Source organism: Periplaneta americana, chromosome 13 (genome assembly GCF_040183065.1).
Source record: "Periplaneta americana isolate PAMFEO1 chromosome 13, P.americana_PAMFEO1_priV1, whole genome shotgun sequence".
NCBI classification, from domain to species: domain Eukaryota; kingdom Metazoa; phylum Arthropoda; class Insecta; order Blattodea; family Blattidae; genus Periplaneta; species Periplaneta americana.
In genome coordinates this window covers 122,853,456-122,874,714 of record NC_091129.1, presented here as the reverse complement: position 1 = coordinate 122,874,714, position 21,259 = coordinate 122,853,456, and the positions used below count along the sequence as shown (strand labels likewise).

Sequence of the window (21,259 nt, the reverse complement as noted above, 5' to 3'; positions counted from 1 at the left end):
GATATCTTCAAATTATATTCCTTTATTATATTATAAGTTTATTTCTTGCTAATTGCAAACTGTCTTCCTAATTATTAAATTTACCAGATCATCAGCAAAAAGAATAGTATTTAAAATACGATTATTAATAATAAAATTCTTAAAAAGTTTACTTTGCCATTCACGAATGACTATGTCAATATAAATATTAAAAAGTGTTGGGGATAAACCTCAACTTATCTGAACTTTAATTGTTCTTGATGCTGTTGGGGTTGGCATTCTTGTCACTGGGTGTGAGTTTCGCAGGTTCAAATGTGGCAGAGGGTGATTGATTTCCAAGGGCAATAAACATTCTTTGAAAGGAATGCAAAAGTGGAAAGCCTATATCGCAGATCTACAGCATATGAAGAATCGTGTCTCTAAATTGAAGGGCTTCATATAAAATTCATTGATCACTAAAGAGTATGCTACTGGAGCTAAATGACAGCTGTAAGCAGTATGAGATGAACATAAATGCAAATCCTATGATCGTAGGTAAACTTGAGAATTCTAAATGAGGCAGTAGAGCAAGTGGACATCTTCAAATACTTGGGGTGTATTATAAGCAGTAAAATGAGCTGCTGCCAGGAAGTCAAAAGGAGGATAGCAATGGCCAAAGAAGCTTTTAATAGAAAAAGAAGCATCTTCTGTGTTCCTCTGGAAAAAGAACTAAGGAAGAGACTAATTAAGTGCTTTGTATGGACTGTGGCATTATATGGGGCAGAAACATGGACATTATGACGGAGTTAAGAGAAGCAAATAGAAGTATTTGAAATGTGGATATAGAGAAGAATGGAATCTGTGAAGTGGACAGACAGAATAAGAAATGAAGCTGTGTTGGAAAGAGTGGGTGAAGAAAGAATGATGTTGAAACTGATCAAGAATCGAATTCGCAGTTTTCTGGATTACAGCATAACACCTTAACCTTGCGCCCAATGTGTTTTATAAGCATAATTTTATTTTTTCAGCTGATTTTAGAAATACACCTGAATATCTAAATTTTTATTTGGATTGCTTCTCATACTCATTTTATTCTCTTTAGTTTGAAAACCATTTTGATGTGAACTCATTGTTATGGATCAGTCTCTCTTCTTCACCTCCACAAGAACTATTAGTCTTGTAGTTTTTGTGGTCTAAGTATATTAGAGATAGAGAGTATTATTGTCTTCATCTTCAATATGACAGAGAAAATCATTAATAAAGTTGTTTGAATGTGTCCACTATTCAAGCAGAATAGTGTATTTTGAATACTGACTTTTTTAAATGCCTGATTTACGTATATGAGTGTGATGTGAGTTGTAGCTATGCTGAAATAGATCATGAACAATCTGATGATACGGTAGTTCCTGTCGAAGGTACCGGTAATAATGAAACCGACTTAGTTTGACTACATGTAATGATGCTGCAGTGCATATGTTGAGTTTAGTGTGCATTGTTATATGTGAGACTGATTTTTGTACACATGTTGTTAGCTTGGTGTATGATTGTATGTAAATAATGAACATTCCACAGTTGATGTTGAGAAATTTTTCACTTATTTACTGCTGAAGTACATTATGTGTCAAAACAAAAAGTACTGAAAGTGGATACTGCAGTTTAATGAACTGAAACATAAATATGTATTTTAATTTTCTATTCAACATTCATAACGTTCATGTAGATTCTCAACCATGTTTCCAAATAGATTTGCTGCAGTTAGTGAAAGAGAGCCACTATCTTTTCCCGTAATTCCACAATTGTGGGTGAATTCTTAAAGATAAAGATGAACACTCTTAACATACCCAATACATAGTCATTGGGTGGTGCAAAGTCAGGTGAATACGACGGATAAGGAAAATGTGTTCTATGGAAAATTATGTGTTTCCTAAAGTGTTCCTAGAGTAAAGTGAGTGTGTTCATAGCTGTTTCAGCAACTTGTAACATAACCATGAAACTCAGTGGTGACTTGTGAAACATTTCACGAAAGCCATCTGTAACATGTTTCAAATTTGGGTCTTACACGTTGAAGTTCATATGAATGGAAAAAATACCCAACAATAAATACTTTTTCCTCTGTTGTGAGAACCCTAATTGCATCACTAAGCCACGCACGGAATCTGTAATATGGCAGATAAATAAATACCGGTACTTGTGTTCTAGGCAAGCAAGCATATTAGTCAAGCAGTAATTTCAGTACTGTTTGCTTTTGGCACATATTGTAATTCCAAATGTTCACTGATGGTTTTCTTAGAAATTTTCCAGATTAACATTTTCAGAATTGTAAATTTATAATTGAATGTGCTTGTAATACGTTCAAACATTTTCCTTACACTTACAGTTCGAATTTTGTGGTAACATTGGTGCTTATGTTGAGACATTATACATATCACACATCATTTTGGCTCCTGAAATTTTAAATGCTGAACTAAGAAGCGAGTCACTAACCAACTTGTATGTTATCTCCCAATCAGCTGCAGACCCCAACTGATACTCGCCTGCCAATCGCCATGACACCAGAAGTACACTCAAAACTCGTGTAAACAGACATAACATGATGCCAATACATCACGAACACCGAATCTAATAAAACGTTACAGACTGTGCGTTTTTTTGTTATTGTTAGAAATTTTTTCGACTAAACTATCACTACTGCTTTCATTGTATTTTGTTCTTATTATGATCTCCATCATTCTCTTTATCGTTGTGATTTCTATATCTATAATTATCTTCCCCGTAGATGATGGGTCGGCCTTCCTCTCTAATTGCATTTTTGTTTTGTTACCGATAAGCTGCTATAATTTAATGTGTAACACTTTTATTAAGCCGCCAATGCTTATCTACTATAATAGTCATTTACATGAATAAGATTTTTACATGAACGTTTTCGATACCATTTTTTGTTTCATCTTCAGATGCATTATAATTAAAATTAACAATTAACCAATGGCTAGGTTTTCAATCATTTACAAATGTTAATTGTTAATTTAATTATAATGCATCTGAAGATGATACAAAAAATGGTATCGAAAACGTTCATGTAAAAATCTTATTCATCTAAATGACTATTATAGTAGATAAGCATTGGCGGCTTAAGTGTTACACATTAAACTTCCTCTCTAAACTTTATGATTGATAGAGATGGTACTCTTTGCCTCTCGATCAGTACACTTCTATTTTTCCCTATCTTCTTACACTGGAACCTTAAATTCTCTTCAGATAAACCCACTTCTTAAATTGATGCTCGCCACTGAATGATGGGTGATTTCGCATAAAACTAATGACTTCGAAATTGTAAGAGAAATTTTGTGCAAAAGATAGAATTTTTTAATCGTTCGTCATATCACACATTTGTCAAAGCCATCAATATTAGTAGCGGTCTCTTACCTTCAGCCTTAATTCTGTTCAAGCAAACTTCCCTTCACTGTTATAGACGCCTTGTTTGCCTCTGCTACACTCTGTGCCTTTTTTTTTTACTACTCTGTTTATTTCTTCATAAAATTGTATATCATCACTTGTCTGTAAAAATGGCTATGTGGTTTCAAGTCAATTTTATAGGAGAGTAAAAAAAACTTCACAAGAAAATTGTTTGTGTTTGTATCACTGTGCTAAAACATTGCTACTTTCTTTGTTATTTTATTAAGATTGCAAATATATCAACTTTCAATTTTTAGGAACAATCCTAGAGACCATTCTGCTCTTTTAAATGCACATAACCACTTTTACAGGCACAGCAACGATATATTGAGAAGAATCTCTCTTGTTCATCTCGTTTTAGTACTATAGTTTAAAAAGTGTCGGCAGCATCTCACTTAACACACAATTTGAATTTCACAGGCCTACAGGTCTTCTTCTAAGCAACTGAGCATGCTTTTCTTTAGTGTCATTGCTCCTCCCTTTTCTAGCCCAGTCCCAATCCTGCACAGGACCACCACCATAAAGACTCGCTTGCTAACTTTCTATTTCCTCACACTAAATAGATTTGTAAGACTTATAATAATTGCAGGGGACAATGGTGGTGTTGGAAGTGGCAACTTATACTCACTCAACTTTTTTTTATATGAAAGAAGAATTCTAAAATCACATTATTGAAATCGTAATTATGTTTTTAACAAGTTTTAAAAAGTAGACTATTACTGAAAAGTTACGACTAAAGTAAGCTTAGACTAATTCTCAAGAGCTGCCGTATGCTAAATTGATTTAGTTATATCTGTCTTAAATAATATATATTTTTAATATTTTCAATAAAATATGTCTGCATTTGTTTTTAATATTACATCTTTTTTATTTCTGATTGTGAGATCGATTATTGAACATGTTTGTAATTTTTTTTTTACCCAAGTAATATTTCAATTTCAGTAACAAAGAAGGTTCCCAGATATTGTTAGTATTGTAGTTAAATAACTGAACTTCAACATTTATTAAAATATTGAGGAGAAGGGAGGATCATGACAAATGGTGGGTGGGCTTACAATTCCTGAGGGACAGTAAAATTTCTTAGCATGGCTTTAGAAAAGAAGCAAAACTAGAGAGCATAGATCCTATTTTTTGTATTTATACTGTAGCATCCAAAAGAATCCTGAGTCACAAAGGCAACAATAATGACCAAAATTGTTCCCCTCCCACCAACTTGCCTATCTGTACTGCCAGGTATGTCTGCAGATCAATAGCTCAATTATTGAGACTGCAACATTATCTGCAGAACATCTTGTGAGATGGCAAGAGTCATTGGATAAACAAAACAGAAAACAAATTTGAATAATAGCTGAAGGAAATAAACACAAGTATCATTGACAACGTGATAAATAACAGTTATTGCGAAATTGTGTAGCACATTTAATGAGGAAATATGTCATCTTCATGAGTGTGTTTTGTTGTGTATGTTTGCCATAATCGCTTCCCAACTCTCTCTTTTTTCTTCGAACTAGATGAACATACAATATGACCAGAACTGTTCAGTAGATTGTACTTCAGACAATGCAGACAACAAAATCATATGCCCAACATAAAAGCTTGCAATTTTCTATTTACGAATGTAATTCGCGATCCATCTCCAAGGTTTATGTACCGTTTGTGGTTTTTACAGGAAGTGCAATATAGGTAAACTAATCTTCCAGTGTGGTTAAATAGTGCACATTCTGTACGACACGTTTATACATGGTAGCCTATAAGGTGTGATTTGAGTAATAAAATAAAAAGCGACAATGTTGGAGGTCCAATATACTGTGTGTATACAATTTAAACAATCCATATCAGCAATTTATAAGAATTATATTAATATATTAATCGGAGCTTATGTTGGTCATTAAATTCTACAGAAATATGCAATGGTTGCAACATAGAAACTAATCAGGACCCTCTTACAGAAATTGGGGTACCCTGTATCATTTTAGCAAAGCTTTCACGGTCCTCCTGGCAGCTCGGGCCTATAGACCCGAAATTACGCCAATTTTCTAGGATAGCTTCTCCCATAACTTTTATTTAAATAGATATGTTTCCTTATGAAATATAGAAATTATATAATTCAAGGATTTTTCTTAGTTTAATTTCAACATTATTTATATGAGAGGGGATAAAATTAGCGAATGATAGTATAAATAAGTTTTATATTTCAATTCCGCAACATTTATAGAAACCGGCCACAAAGCTTTGATCTGAGAAAGGAATAGGTGCAGAACGAATTTTCACACTTAATCTGTCCGCGTGGAATTATAACGGGAGTAACGGGACCAACCACCTTGATCATAACTATTGCACGTTCAATAATGCATAAAATAAGTGTTATTGTTAAAAGTCTGCTAGCATTATTGTAACTACATGTACGTGGGAAAGTTTTATTTATTCATTGTAACAATTTACAAGTTAGCCTGCATTATGATACAAGAGAAAAATGTATTCAAATTTTCACGTGTATTATTACGTGTCGTGATTATTAATTCCGGATTTTGTTATGTAGTACTCTCCATAATATCGTATCGTAACTGTATTGTTACCACTTAGAGGCGCAAGCCTTCGTGACCTTCCCTCACGCCACAAAATTGGGGTTTTCCGCGCGTTTTATATGACTAAATGACTTCCGGAACGGAAACAGTTGTAATGCCAATATATAGGTTATAGGAGTGCATGTTTTACAATTTTGGAAAGAAAATTGTTCATATTCCGCGTATTTTATTGAAAATGTGTCTCCGGTAGTAGCATGATACTCTATCACGTCCGCACCAATCATTGAGACTGGTTTTATTACATGTTATCTCGTGGTATGATGGGAACGTGTGAAGGAGAAAGTTCCCTGACGAAAGCAGAAGCGGGGAAGTAGGCCGAGGGGGCAGAAGAGGAACGTGTGCTCGCTCGCATGATGTCTGTCAATGTACTGCCGAAGTGGAAACCTTAACCATGACCATACAGACGGTGAAAGCATTACCTGGTAGAACTCAAGTTGAACTATTTATATGAGATTTAAGTGTCATGGCTTTAAGAACAGAAGAAAGGAGTTCTATGGAGTTCATCCTGAAATCCCTTCTTGCAGGAGGTAAGTGTTTATTATATGAAATTGTAAAAGCCACATGGTGCACTCTTCTATTTTCTTCAAATATTCTTTACGAATTGGAGATAATTGCCTTCGGTTTTCTGTGAATTGGTTTCACTGACTTTGTTGAGTTTATTGTAATTGAAAACGAATGCTTTTTAAGTTTATAATCACTTCGATAACATTTTATTGAGTTTAGATATCATTACATCACTACTTTGATACATGATGGAATAATTGTGTTTCACTTTTAGTGAATGAATATTCAATATTGAAGAAAAATGAATGTGTTATCGTCTTCAAAGTTTTATGTAATTTTTTCGAAATAAGATTGTTTAAATACTGACGTAGCAAAGCTTTTGGAATGCAAGTGCAGTCCTGGTGAAAAGTGTAAGACATTTCCCATGTGTGTAAACATAAAATTTGTAAAGTTGGGAGGAACTAGCGCACAGGAAGTTCTGTTGATTTCGAAAATGAAACCCTTTGAATGTATAAGGGACCTTTTGTGGAGATGCAGTTGATCGTACCGGTAAATGCAAAGCATAACAAAAGCTCAACTAATCAAACCTAACCTGTCACAGATTCGTATATGTAAAGTGTGTAAGTGGATAACGAAGGGAACTATTCCAGCGCTAGTTAAGCCAGCATGACAGTTATTTGACTTCATTGTGAAAACGTGATCGTCGATATCGTGCCCTAACCTATTTTGTTCAAATTATCCACATTATCATTAAATGCAAAATAAAAGTGCACCGTTTTATGTCAGAGGTGCTCAGTTTTAATGGTAGCTAATGATATGTTGATTTAAAAACACTAGGAATTTTAGTTATTGTCAGTAATTACAATGAGAAGTAGTGCTAGCTGCTGCTTCATTCTAAGACAGGTTTGTAGAAAAATATTATGATAGCCTATATCGAAATAAAGACTAGCCTTTGCTAACCACCCACTTTATTAAAATTACTGTGGAATCCATATCAGATTATAATTTGTATTTTCATTCATACAGCTCAGTTGGTAGAGCAGCTGGCTACGGACTGGAAGGTCCGGGGTTCGATCCCAGGTGGTGACAGGATTTTTTTCTCGTTGCCAAACTTTCAGAACGGCCCCGAGGTTCACTCAACCTCCTATAAAATTGAGAACCGGGTCTTTCCCGGGGGTCAAAGGCTATCAGAGCGTGGTGCCAACCACACCACCTCATTCTAGTGCTGAGGTCATGGAAAGCATGGGGCTCTACCTCCATGCCCCCAAGTGCCTTCATGGCATGTTACGGGGATATCTTTACCTTTTACCTTTTACACTAGAAAGTAGAGTTATTGGCCACGTTGTAGCACTGACCTTAAATATGTGCTCTAAAGATTTATTGTTGTTCACGATGTTAAGATTTATGACTGAAAGTTTATATCGTTTTTAGTAACTATTAAAATGAAAATAGTAGAGTTTAAAATTATGTCACTATCACTCCATGCACAACGAATTTATGATACATATCGGTATTATTATTTAATGATGTACTTACACATACAGTTTTCTTAGCAGTTTATTGGTCATAAAAATTCTCTTAGAGGTCAATGGTCCATGTGTCCATAATTTAAAAACTCCTCTAAGAATTTAAAGTAGGCGAAGTTATTAAGAACATAATAATATAATAATCCATCCATTAGCCCGATCTTGGTGTAGACTTTTAGAATATTATTTGTTTTAATCCCCAAAAGACGATGTAACACAACTTGGAATTACTGTCATCTTCACCCTTGTTACAGTCCGACCAGAAATTCTACTTTTTTAATGCATCAATCTGTCCTACACTGGTATATCCTTTTCAAATTGTCCATCTGCATCAAATTCCCAATGGTATTTTTAATGATGCTGCTAAAATAATAAGTTGCATGCTTAAATAAATACTGCAACTCCCTACAGATCTGTCTGATTGCATGATCTACAGCCATCGAAAATTTAAAGGACTCAGGGTTTTCAGAACTCAATGGAAGGCTATATTGTAACATTTTAATTTCCTCCATTTATTGCAATGCGAAAATAACCTTTACATAATTCAGATGAGAGATCTAACTGCAGACAGCAGAAATTCCTTGAATGGGCTCCTTTTAACACCCGAGGAAAATCTACTTAATCAGAAAGATTTTTTCTTACACCTCAAGAGTCGGCCTGGGTGGCGTAGTTGGTAGAGTGCTGGTCTTCTATGCTCAAGGTTGCAGGTTGCTGAAAAAAGGAGGACTTCTTAAAAATTGGTATGAACAAAATTAAAGATAAAAACAATGGCTCACCTTAGTTGTCTCACTATTTGCTGGATCAGTATTACATCTGTACCCTACTTATGGTGGAGCCCACTTTGTGCACAAGAGCCTATACAGAGAAACTTATATCTTGTAACAAATTCACAGACATGTCCTTGAAATTATATTTCACCATGATGATACCTCTGACTTCTCCCTTAGCATGCAATTTCGTTCTTGTGTCCATTGGGCAGATAGTAGGGAAAATACTCTCTCAACACTTCCATTGTGACTTGGGATAAATGAATAGAACTGACATATTTTTAAGAGTTCTGAGAAAGTTTCAGTGCTCGCAGAACTATTGGAATTGACGAATTTGCACCATTGTTTATCCAAACTTAAATCTTTGCCCAAATTAACTTGATTGGCATATCTTTGTACATTGCAGAATAAAATTGATAAAATAGTTTAGAATCATGAACAGTGACATTTTTAGAGTGTAAGAATTCAATGCATGTTAATAGGTCATCATATTTTAATTCCTGCCAGACAGGATAAAATTATTAAAAAAGAGGACATGTTCTCCTTTTGCCGGACAGATGGTAACTCTACCCATATCGTATTGGGTGAACAATCAGTGGCTAAATAAACTAATAAATCAGGACTAGAAAACGAGCATTTGTGGTCAGTCACACTGAATAGCCGAAGAGAGATTATTTTGCTACAGAAATATTAGGTATATGCATATGCACATATTAATTACATTTGATTACAGACTAATGCTTAGAAAATGAAGTTAGTGTAACAATTTTTAGAGTAGGTATATTTATAAAGGTCACACATTAGAAAATACTAGAAACTATAGTCATTTTTTTATACCAAACAGGATAACTTTGTATTAATTAGCTTAGTCCATCATCAGCTTATAAAATGTATTGCATTTCATGTTTGAATTTTAAGACATGACAATTAACAAGAATCTGTTTCCTCCCCTCAGCGCATAACGTCTGTAGAATTGGACTCGTCCAGCCCACGGGAACCAGTCAGCTGGCGCTGGACTAGCAGTTTTAATGCTGTTCCCTTGCCTGCCCAGTGTTGCCAATACAGCGGTTTTCCCGCTAGATCGGGCGTTTTTCAGTGTTAGTTTAGCGAGGAAAAGTATGAAAATTTATATTGCTGATATAGGGATTTAGTGGGTATTTTTAGCACTCACAGCGGGAAAATAATCTCTTTATACATTGACAATATAGCGGTTTCTGCACTGTTTCTTAGCGAGTTTTTAAAAACTGGGTTGGCAACACTGACGTGAATAGTAAATAGCTAAATACTGTTGGGCTTTCACTGGTAAACAATTTCCGTGTCTCCATTCTTTTTAGAAAGAATATATTAGTACGTTTATTGTTTTTGTGCATTATCAGTTCAGTATTGAAAGTGTGTCTGTGAAGTGTAACATGGATTAAAACAATATTGTGTGTTTTACGCTGTTTAGTAAACATGGAAAGGGACTTGTTTCGAAACGCAAGTCCATTACATCTCATACTAACTGAATCCTCTGAATCGTCCAACGAGTTCGATCTCTCTTCTAACTCGATGGAATCGTCGCCATCCGGCAGCGGTACCAGTCACGACTGCCAACAGTTACAATGTTGTGTTTTGGACCGTTTGTTGAACATCGGTACTTCGTTTGGAAGTTTAAGTTTTCAGGAAAAGCAAGATATTATAGTAAAAGGTAGACCTACTCCAGACGTTTCTATGAGTACAAAAATGAAGAACTATGTGCGTCATTTCAAAACTGAATACTACGAATCTTCAAAATGGCTAACTGCGTGTAAATCGAAAAATAAATTATTTTGCTGGCCTTGTGTTCTTTTTGAAACCGATAGAGGAGTATGGAATAGTACTGGTTTCTCTGATATCAGTAATTTTCACAAAGCAAAGATTCGCCATGAGAGGACGCAGTCACATTTGTCTGCAATAACGAAATGTAAAACTTACGGTAAAACAAGGATGGACTTTCAACTAAGTGAACAACGCAGGGCGGATGTTTTGAAACACAATGCCGAAGTTGACTCTAATAGAGAAATAATGAAGCGATTAATCGATGTAACTTGCTTACTAGCGAAGCAAGAGCTACCTTTCAGAGATCATAACGAACATAATGAATCCCTTAATCGGGGAAACTATATTGAGTTCTTGCACGTGCTATCCAAGTATGATATTAAATTAGACACACTCTTACAAAGCACTAAAGTTTTCGAAGATACATCAAGTCGAATTCAAAATGATATTATTGAAAGTATTAGTGACGTAACTCTAGACATAATAAAGGAAGAAGTAAAAAGTGCACCTTTTGTTGCTTTAATGCTGGACGAAACGACGGATATTGCAAAATTATCCCAACTTTCCACTGTCATTCGTTATGTTAAAGAGGGTGAAATTCAGGAGAGGTTTTTAGGTTTTACAGATGTCAGCAATAATCGCTCTGCACTTGCGTTAAGTAAACATGTGTTTAAAATCCTTTCGGACTTTCAATGTGAGGACAAGCTCGTAGCTCAAGTATATGACGGGGCTGCAACCTTTTCTGGCCATTTAAATGCGTTGCAAGCACTAGTGAAAAAAAAATGCCCCAATGCGTTTTTCATCCACTGTTATGCTCATCGGCTTAACGTAGTTCTATCGCAGTCGGTGCAATTTATAAAGGAATGTAAAATATTTTTCATGACATTGAGTGGTTTTTGTTCATTTTTTTCTCATTCAACAAAGCGTATAAATGCATTGAATGCTTCGGAAGTCAAGAAGAGGTTTCCATTAGTGTCAGTTACGCATTGGAAATACAACTCTAGGATTGTGAACACCGTGCATGAAAATAAGACAGAACTGATCTCATTGTTTGAGCATATTGTTGATGACCCAGACTGCTGGGATAGCGAAATTTTTATTTCTGCCAGAGGATATTTAGCATCATTGAAGGATTTCACCTTTTCTTTTCTGTTGGAAATTTTCAGTCATATTTTTGCTGTCACTGATTCATTATTCAATATTCTCCAGACAGAGACTTTTGATGTAAATTATTGCGTAGCAAAAGTGAAAGAGACCATTTCTTTCATTCAAGAATCTCGAAACAGTTTTGATGGTATGTATGCAACACTAGAAGAAAGTAATACGAATGAGAATGAACCTAGAAAGCGCCGTAGGGAAGGTGAATTGGACGATCCCAGAATGAGACATTTGCGTCTTTACAACGAGATAATTGACACGATAGTTAGCCAAATGGAAAACAGATTTCGTGATTTAGGAGAACTAAAATTTATTGAGCTAATTAATTCGAAAAAGTTTGGATCTTTCAAAACCAGATTTCCCGAAAATTTGTTTACTTCTCTTAAATCAGGCTTCAAAAATTTGTTTCATTTCGAAAATTTGCGAAGTGAGTTAGTGGCTGTTTATAGGTTGCCAGACTTTTCAGGCAAGACAGTGACTGAGATTGCAAAGTTTTTGAAAGACACCGAGTTGGGAGAAGAAGCATTTCCAGAAGTGTTTAAATTATGCTGCCTAATAACTACAATTCCAGTGAGCACCTTCACAGTCGAACGTACTTTTTCCTGTTTAAAACGTGTAAAGAGTTACGTACGGGACACTCAGTGCGAAGACAGGCTATCGCGACTTCCACTGTTATCGATCGAAAAGGCTCTACTGAACAAAATTCAAAGCCAAAGACAGTTTTATGATGACGTCATAGAAAAATTTGCCCGAAAAGGAGAGAGGAGGATTCCGTTGATGTACATATGAAGGTGGTAACTGGTAAGTCCTATTTTCGTTGTAATACGTAGTACCTAACATATTTTTATATTTTTTCTGTTTATTGTTAAATAGTGTCATGGCAGTTCCATTACTGCTGGTCCCCTCTGAAAAATGTCACCGCTCGACACTGGAACACAAGTCCCTTGAATATGAAATTAGGAAGTGATACAAAAATACCGTACTCTGTGGTAAAAGCTGTCCCAAATGATTGTACTATTAAAGCACAGCCTAGTATACCTTATTTTATTTGAAGGAGTGCAGTTCGGTGGCTCCTTTGAACACCTACTTACAGATTTATGACTTCCTACACAAATAACACTGACAATTCCATCCTGTCCTCTCGTCCCAACATTGCACAGTTGCCACAATCCTGGTGACCCTCGAAATCAGACTGGCGGGATTCTTGGAATTCGGAAAAGATGCGGGAACTCTGCCTCCACGTGGATTTGAGAGGACCCTGTCATTTCTTCTGAACGAGGGTTGTGATTGGTTAATAAGTAAGAGGAGAAGACAAGATTTCCGTCACAGTAAGGAAGACATTTATTTATGACAACCAATTAGTAGTGGGCAGTAGAAGGTCTGTCGGCAAAGTCCTTTCTATGAAACTGCACTCCATGAAATAAAATATGGTATACATACCGGCAATAGACTGTGCGATAGTAGCGATCCTAATGGCTACCAAATAAAGTTAAACTGTCATTGCATGCATAGGCCTATTTTCTACGTATTGAGCTTCGTAACTCTACATATTATACCAGACTGTGGTTAAAACTATAGTTTATAACTTCCTGCTTCTTCCTTCACTTTCATTGGGTGCAAATGGGAATGTTATGAATAAAATATTTGAATAATAAAACCATCATTCATTGTACAGAATGCCGAATTTGTCATACAGTTACTCTGTGATAGGCAATGGAAGGGGAAAAAGCAACAAGTTATTTCTCACAAACTGTAATTTGTGAGCATTGTAGAAAGAAGAAATTAGGCTTATAATAAAATGATCATTAGTCCAACGTCTTGCTTCATGGATATTCTATGGGTATTAAAAAAAAAAAAGTTCTGGTACTGCCTGTCACGGAATATGTGACTGTAAGATTATGCAATAGAGACTAAATTACTGTATGCAATGCTATATAAAACATTCGTTAGCATTACTACAAATGAGAATGTTAGACTTTCGAAGTTAATTACCTCATTTAATAATTATCTAGTCATTAACTTCCAGGGACTTAGGCCTACTTGCATAAGAGGAAGGCAGTGAGAGTATATGATTCCCTAACCAAAAATGATAAATTAATATAATTTTAATGTATTATACCTAGTCATTCCTTCGTGTATTTTGCTGTCTATTTAGTTTAGTGTTGTTGTTTAGCTAGCTGTCCGAAGACAGGTTGTGACACCGAGAAGGCATCCTGATTGCAGTACTTCTTTGTCTTGCCATTTTAGGTACAGTTTTATGCATAATTTTAGTATTTAGATCACGGTAAAATAAATCCTTGGCATCACAGCCCATAGAAGGCCAAGACCGATAAGCTGACTGCTAGTCTCACGTCCACATACCTCAGCAGAGATGACCACCCAACCAGTGGTAGCCTAAACGAATAACGTGTGGTTAGCACGATGATCCCCCACACTGTTACAGCTAATTTTCGAAACTAGATTTCACTACTCACTACAGCTGCCTAGATTTATCATGATGCTGAGTGAACACCGGTCTCATACACTGGCCAAAATTTGTGAGAAAATCTCTTCCCTCGTGAAGACTCGAATCAGCGCCCATTCCGAATCATTATTGTAAGGCGTGACACTTCAGACGTCACGTCTGTAGCGTGAGAGACACATATGGCTTTTAAGGAACCCGGAGCTTTATTGCCGCCCTCACATAAGCCCGCCATTGGTCCCTATCCTGAGCAAGATAAATCCAGTCCCTACCATCATATCCCACCTACCTCAAATCCATTTTAATATTATCTTCCCATTTACGTCTCGGCCTCCCCAAAGGTCTTGTCCTCTCTGGCCTCCCAACTAACACTCTATATGCATTTCTGGATTCGCCCATACGTGCTACATGCCCTGCCCATCCCAAACGTCTGGATTTAATGTTCCTAATTATGTCAGGTGAAGGATACAATGTGTGCAGCTCTGCGTTGTGTAACTTTCTCCATTCTCCTGTAACTTCATCCCTCTTAGCCCCAAATATTTTCCTAAGAACCTTATTCTCAAAAACCCTCAATCTCTTTTCCTCTCTCAAAGTGACAGTCCAAGTTTCACAACCATACAGAACAACCGGTAATATAACTGTTTTATAAATTCTAACTTTCAGATTTTTTGACAGCAGACTAGATGACAAAAGCTTCTCAACCGAATAATAACAGGCATTTCCCATAGACACATAGTGGTTGAAAAAATCTAGGATCACCCTCTCTAAAACAGTAATTGCTCAAGAAAGAAAATTACGAAAATTGATCGAAAATGCAAGCGTGGTGGGAATGTAATCCCACCACGAATGCAAGCTGTAAATGATATGAACTGTCAGTTGGTGCTGAACAGTCACTGGTATAGCCTTTCCAAATTGTCCCTCTGCATCAAATTCCCAATGGAACCGTCGCAGTTACTGATGGGGTTTGGGGGACAAGTAGCCACTGACGAAGACGAAACATTATGCCGTATGCTGTAATGTTACCAAATGATTACCAAACGTACTTTACCTTTTTAAATACATTTTTAATTTTGTGCGTACGATAAGTGCTTGTCTCATTACTCCCGACTTCTTGCTTGCAGTAAACTATTGATGTGTTACATCAGTCGGCATTGTCAAGCAGTTCTTAATTTTATTCACTTAAATTTTTTGCATGAGGAAAGAAGCAACTGTTAACTGTGCAACAGTTGTTGCATTGGCGGTATTAGCAAACACACAATATTAATTCTTAAAAGAAAATGTGAAGACAATTTTAGCAATAGGTAGGCCTTCTGTTTCATTTTAATAGTACTAATCGCAGCACACAGTTTTTATCCACGGCACACTACCATTTACTACCATTATTATTATTATTATTATTATTATTATTATTATTATTATTGTTGTTGTTGTTAAGTCAACTGTCCGAAGATAGGTTTGAACCTCACAAGTGACACCAATAAGACATTACTCATGAGGCAACCAAGCCAGGAGATCATGGGGTAGGGTGGCCAGTTCCTTTCCCCTTCCATTGCATACATCGCCGACTAGCTACATATTACAGTTACACTAATCAGGGCGTGGATTTTGTTGACTTAAAAAAAAACTAAAAACATAAAGGACCTATAAAATGATCTAAAAATGTTACAGAATTATCTAAAATACAGAAAAAAGACATAAAAATTAACATCCCTATATAAGTGAAAGTCCTACCTTAAACTAACAGCTCTCCAGACTGTCTAGTATGATATTTCCACATAAAAGTATAAAATTTTCTACACGAATACAAGTTTCCCCCAGCCTACAGTATAAAGTACAATTAATAATTAGGCTATAATTAAATATTATTAATTAGGAAAATTAATATTACTTAATTAGGAACATTTGCTTAGGAAAATATTTGGGGCTAAGAGGGATGAAGTTACAGGAGAATGGAGAAAGTTACACAACACAGAACTGCACGCATTGTATTCTTCACCTGACATAATTACGAACATTAAATCCAGACGTTTGAGATGGGCAGGGCATGTAGCACGTATGGGCGAATCCAGAAATGTATATAGAGTGTTAGTTGAGAGGCCGGAGGGAAAAAGACCTTTAGGGAGGCCGAAACGTAGATGGGAAGATAATATTAAATTGTATTTGAGGGAGGTGGGATATGATGATAGAGAATGGATTAATCTTGCTCAGGATAGGGACCAATGGCGGTCTTATGTGAGGGCGGCAATGAACCTCCGGGTTCCTTAAAAGCCAGTAAGTAATTAGGAACATTAAATTCAGACGTTTGAGATGGGCAGGGCATGTAGCACGTATGTGCGACTCCAGAAATGCATATAGTGTGTTAGTTGGAAAACCAGGGGAAAAAAGATCTTTGGGGAGGCCGAGACGTAGATGGGATGTTAATATAAAAATGGATTTGAGGGAGGTGGGATACGATGGTAGAGACTGGATTAATCTTGCTCAGGATAGGGACCGATGGCGGGCTTATGTGAAGACTGCAATGAACCTCCGGGTTCCTTAAAAGCCATTTGTAAGTAAGTAATAATTAAATGTTTAACTACAATAAAAGAGGAGGATAAATGTATCACTCACCAAACCTTCTCCATATCTATCATAGTGTATCTCAATGGCGGAGACTAAAATGGACGTTGGTGACTTCGAAGGAATTGCAGTTCAATTCTTTTGTTTGGAAGGCAGAGCGTGCAACAATACTAGCCGAGAGCTTTATCTCCTATTCTATTTCTCTTCTTACTTTTGATATATCGAGAAAATTCTTTCAGATTTCGCATTTGTGTCAGTATTAATTTTGCGAGTTTTCCTATATTGGAAAATTTTAGTTCGTCATTGAATTCTTTAACTTAAATTACTAAAAAAAAATCGGCTTAACATTTTAAAAAATTACCGAAATGCCCTTAAAATAAAAAAAAAGACTTAACAAATTAAAACAACGAAAAATTACCAAAACGACGTAAAAACTCTACATTTCTGTAATCAGCAGTTCGTATCCAGGATTTATATAAGTTATTTACGAGCGTTGCAAAGGATGTAAAGGAAAAAAAATGACATGTCATCAAAATCCGCGCCTTGCTAATCAGACTTCAGATGTATACAAACAATAATATTGTTCTTCCTCTGACACACATCGTCAAGAGAGATGTACTGCCTGATAATTGATGTATATCAGCCAGAACCTCAATCAGAGGTATATTATTATTATTATTATTATTATTATTATTATTAAAATAAAAACATTAATTTAGAGTTAGGTACGTACAGATAAGTACGAAAATAAAATTTGGAGCTCCCTTATTGTGCAAGTTTCGCTTACAACACACTGCACATGTGCAGTAAACAAGAGCCCCTGTATATATGCTACTTGTGGACAGTCGTGCGAAATTGTTGCCTACATACAGGTGGACCCCCATCAAAACTCGCTCCAAATTCGAATTCCGTATCTGTACATATGTGCAAGTATTCTTAAATAAAAAATATCGTATCGCTCCTCTGCATAACTTGACACACCACTGTTAATGTTTACGCCAGGATTTTTTCAGTATAGTAACTTCTTGTAATTACTAAAAAAGAAATTCTTTCATGCCTAGGCCTAATTACGAAATCTTTTTCCGAAGAGAGAAATGAGGAAGTATGTCTCATATCTCATAACTTAAACCATACTACTAACTTCAAATTACAAACACAGTATATATTTTTCTTCTAAAAATCATCTTTCTTAACGGAGGAAACATGTTTGTATTAACATGATTTTCTGTATCCTTGTTGCTGTTGTGATAAACAGTATTTTTGCGGAATGAGCCTTGAAAATTGATTTAAATGTGCGAAGTGGCACAGTTATATGACATCGCAAATGACTTCTGCAGCACATGTCCTTTAGAAAGTTTCCTCTTTGTCAGCACATTCGGAGAGATGATCTGCTCTCGAGGTCATCTTGAGGTTACAATGATGAACCTTCTTGTTCGAGGACAAACTTTTCTTGGTTGTGTCGCAGAGCATATTTGTGTGTCACCACGAAATGTTGTTAAAAGGGAGTGTCTTATTTGTACGATGTTATGTTAACGCTTTAACACCTTTACATCCTGCATAGCTATGGTCTAGCTTAGTATAACAAAGGCCAGACATTTTTTAAAACTCTCTCTTGATTCATAAGCCAGCATGTTATTCTGTGTGTATCAATTATTATTCATTTGGAAACGTTTGTACATGCTATCCATGGAATCCAGATTTAGATTCGTAAAATGGTTTTCAAGTTTATATTTATTAAGGTTACAATGGAGGAGGAAAGCAACTGGCCACCCTACCCCACTATTTCGTGGTGTAATTTCCTCATGTCACTTATGAGGTTCCGAACCTGTCTTCGGACAGTTGACTAAACAACAACAACAATAGTAAGAAGCATAGCAACATTGGAACAGAAGCTTGGCAGCTGAAACATCAAACAATTTCTAAATCATTAGCTATAGAAATGGGCTTTTGGAGAAGATTGCCTTTAAAAGGTTAGGGTTTACAGCAGTAAAATTTTGGAAATATTCAACATTTTTTTCCTCTATTACTGTATCTTGTACAATAATGAAAATTAGTATGTGTAAAACATTGTCCTTCAGCTATATGAAAAAAAAGAAGCATTTTTACGACTTAAAAAAATTATATACATTTTTTTTTTTTTTTTTTTTTCCAAAATTTAGTTCACTGTGCAATGATGAAGCGTTTCCCACATGTAACTCAAAAACTATCCGACATTCTGTGATGAAACTTTTTGTATGTATTTATGCATGTCATATCTACAATATGATGCTAGATCATTTCTCTACCTGTGAATGACCGTCTGATAAAAATAAATTCATTTTAAAAATGGTCAATTATCAATATTTTCTTTTAACACAAAAAAAATATTATTTATTAAGGAATGTAGTTGAAAGAGCATGATATTGTAAACATGAGTTTCAGCAATAAAACAAAAGAGGGAGAACATGAAAAAGTTAACAAGTAAATGTAAATGATTTTTTTTAATCTTAATTTTTTTTTTCATATAGCAGAAGGACAGTGTTTTACACATACCAATTTTCATTAGTGTACAAGATACAGTAATGGGGGAAAAAATGTTGAATATTTCCAAAAATTTTACTGCTGTAAGCTGTACCTAACCCCTTAATATCAAAAAGAGACAACATTAGAAACAACATAATAAAATCTAAAATGGGAGCAAAAAATTCAATACTGGATTACGTACAACATAAGCAATTGCAATGGTACGGTCATGTAAAAAGGATGAGTGAAGAACGATTACCAAAAAAAGTGTTGGAATGGTTGCCGCCCGAAAGGTTGAAGAGAGGGAGACCTAATACTACATGGATTCATGGAATTAAAACAACAATGAGGGAAAAAAGATTGGAGGAAGGACAGTGGATTGGAGAGAATGTTTAAAATTAATTTTCAAAAACCCATTAAAAGATGTATACACATTGTTAAACCAGTTTTAGATAGATGACGATGATGATGATGGTAATAATAATAATAATAATAATAATAATAATAATAATAATAATAATAATAATAATCATCATCATCATCATCATCATCTGTGGCGCTACAACTCTTTACGGCCTCAGACCGACCAGTCAGACTGCTAATTTAACACTGCAATAAATGTTTTTCCCTTTCTTTTATATTCTTTGTGTTTTTCCTCTATTTTTGACTCAAACGGATACCTGTAATATTAATTAAGTCTATTTATTTACTGAATTAATTAATTTTCAAACAACTGATTACCTCATTCTCGTCCTGTAAGATCGCCGAATTAATAACCTGAGATCTTGTCGCATTGAAACGAAACATTGCAGCCCATTTCCTCCTTAACAAAAAGCGATTTTAAAAAGGTTATTTATCCGATCCCAAAGTTTGTCGGTTTAATTTAGAGATACCCTGTATACAGGTTCCATCATCAGGGCATGAAGTGACTCTTCAGATCGTCCTATTGCTCTGACAACACTTAAAAAAATCTGTATGTACGTTCTAAACCAGCCATTTTCAAACTGTTCGCCGCGAGAAAGTGGATATAATAAAGGTTGTCGCAGTAAATTGGAAGAATGAAAGTGAAAAGAGTAGTAAAAAACTGAGTTCACAAGAGTCAACATTCGGTAAACACATTCCCTCCTAAAACCCTCAAAATTCCCCCCTGGTTCGGAACTACTGGTTTAGATTATACAAGTGTGCCACGGAATTTTAAATGATACCTCTAGTGTGCCACATGTTGAAAAAGATTGGAAAAAACTGTGTCCTAAACTATGGAGACGTTAAGTTCCAGAACACGGTGCTATCCCGAAAGTCTACTTTATGAAAAGCAATACAACACATGCCATAAATACTTCTTGAATAAAGTATCAGCACTTATGCTGCCCTTTGAACAGTTATTGGCAAGGTTTTATGTACTATCATTAAACCTTGAGTGATTCATTTATACGATCAAGTGACCTTGTGACGTTTATCGTAAAAACATTTGGAATTTAGTTACTGATGATCCCGCGTAGAAATGCATTTACAGAATATAATAAAGTATTTCTTAGCAGTTCATTCCTGTAAACACATTTAAAGACGTCAGTAACACTGAATTTTGAACTGGAATTGTTTGGAAGATTAAATTGTCTCGTTCTAAATAAAGTTAAATAATTGTAGCCTATAGTGTTTTTACGTAAGAAAGTAAAAAATATAGACCTAAACTAATTATTGCGTGATTATAAATTTCACACTTGCATCATTTAATATATATTTCATATATTTCATATTACAATTGTACTAACATTGTAACTCATTTTCTTACATTTTTCAGGAGATGAAAATGAAGTTTTAAAATGATTGTGTAAATTAGTGTATACAGATATGTAGAGTAACAATAAGATTTTACATACAATTGGGGAGGTTTAGAGTTACAATGATAGTACTGGAAGAAAAAGAAACAATTTAAGACCATATTAACTAGGATAACTCAAAACCATAAAAAATTGAGTTACAATGTTAGTA

At 35.3% G+C, this 21,259-nt stretch overlaps 1 protein-coding gene across 1 annotated transcript in view; it reads left to right on the top strand.

Moving 5' to 3' along the window:
• Positions 1-6,311: 6,311 nt before the first annotated feature.
• LOC138712343 (solute carrier family 25 member 16-like) overlaps positions 6,312-21,259 on the top strand; it is a 92,891-nt gene continuing 77,943 nt past the window's right edge. Inside the window, exon 1 of the mRNA XM_069843996.1 lies at positions 6,312-6,523. Within this exon, the coding sequence (XP_069700097.1) occupies positions 6,460-6,523 (64 nt within the window). The 5' untranslated portion in view covers positions 6,312-6,459. The remainder of the gene's footprint in view (positions 6,524-21,259) is intronic.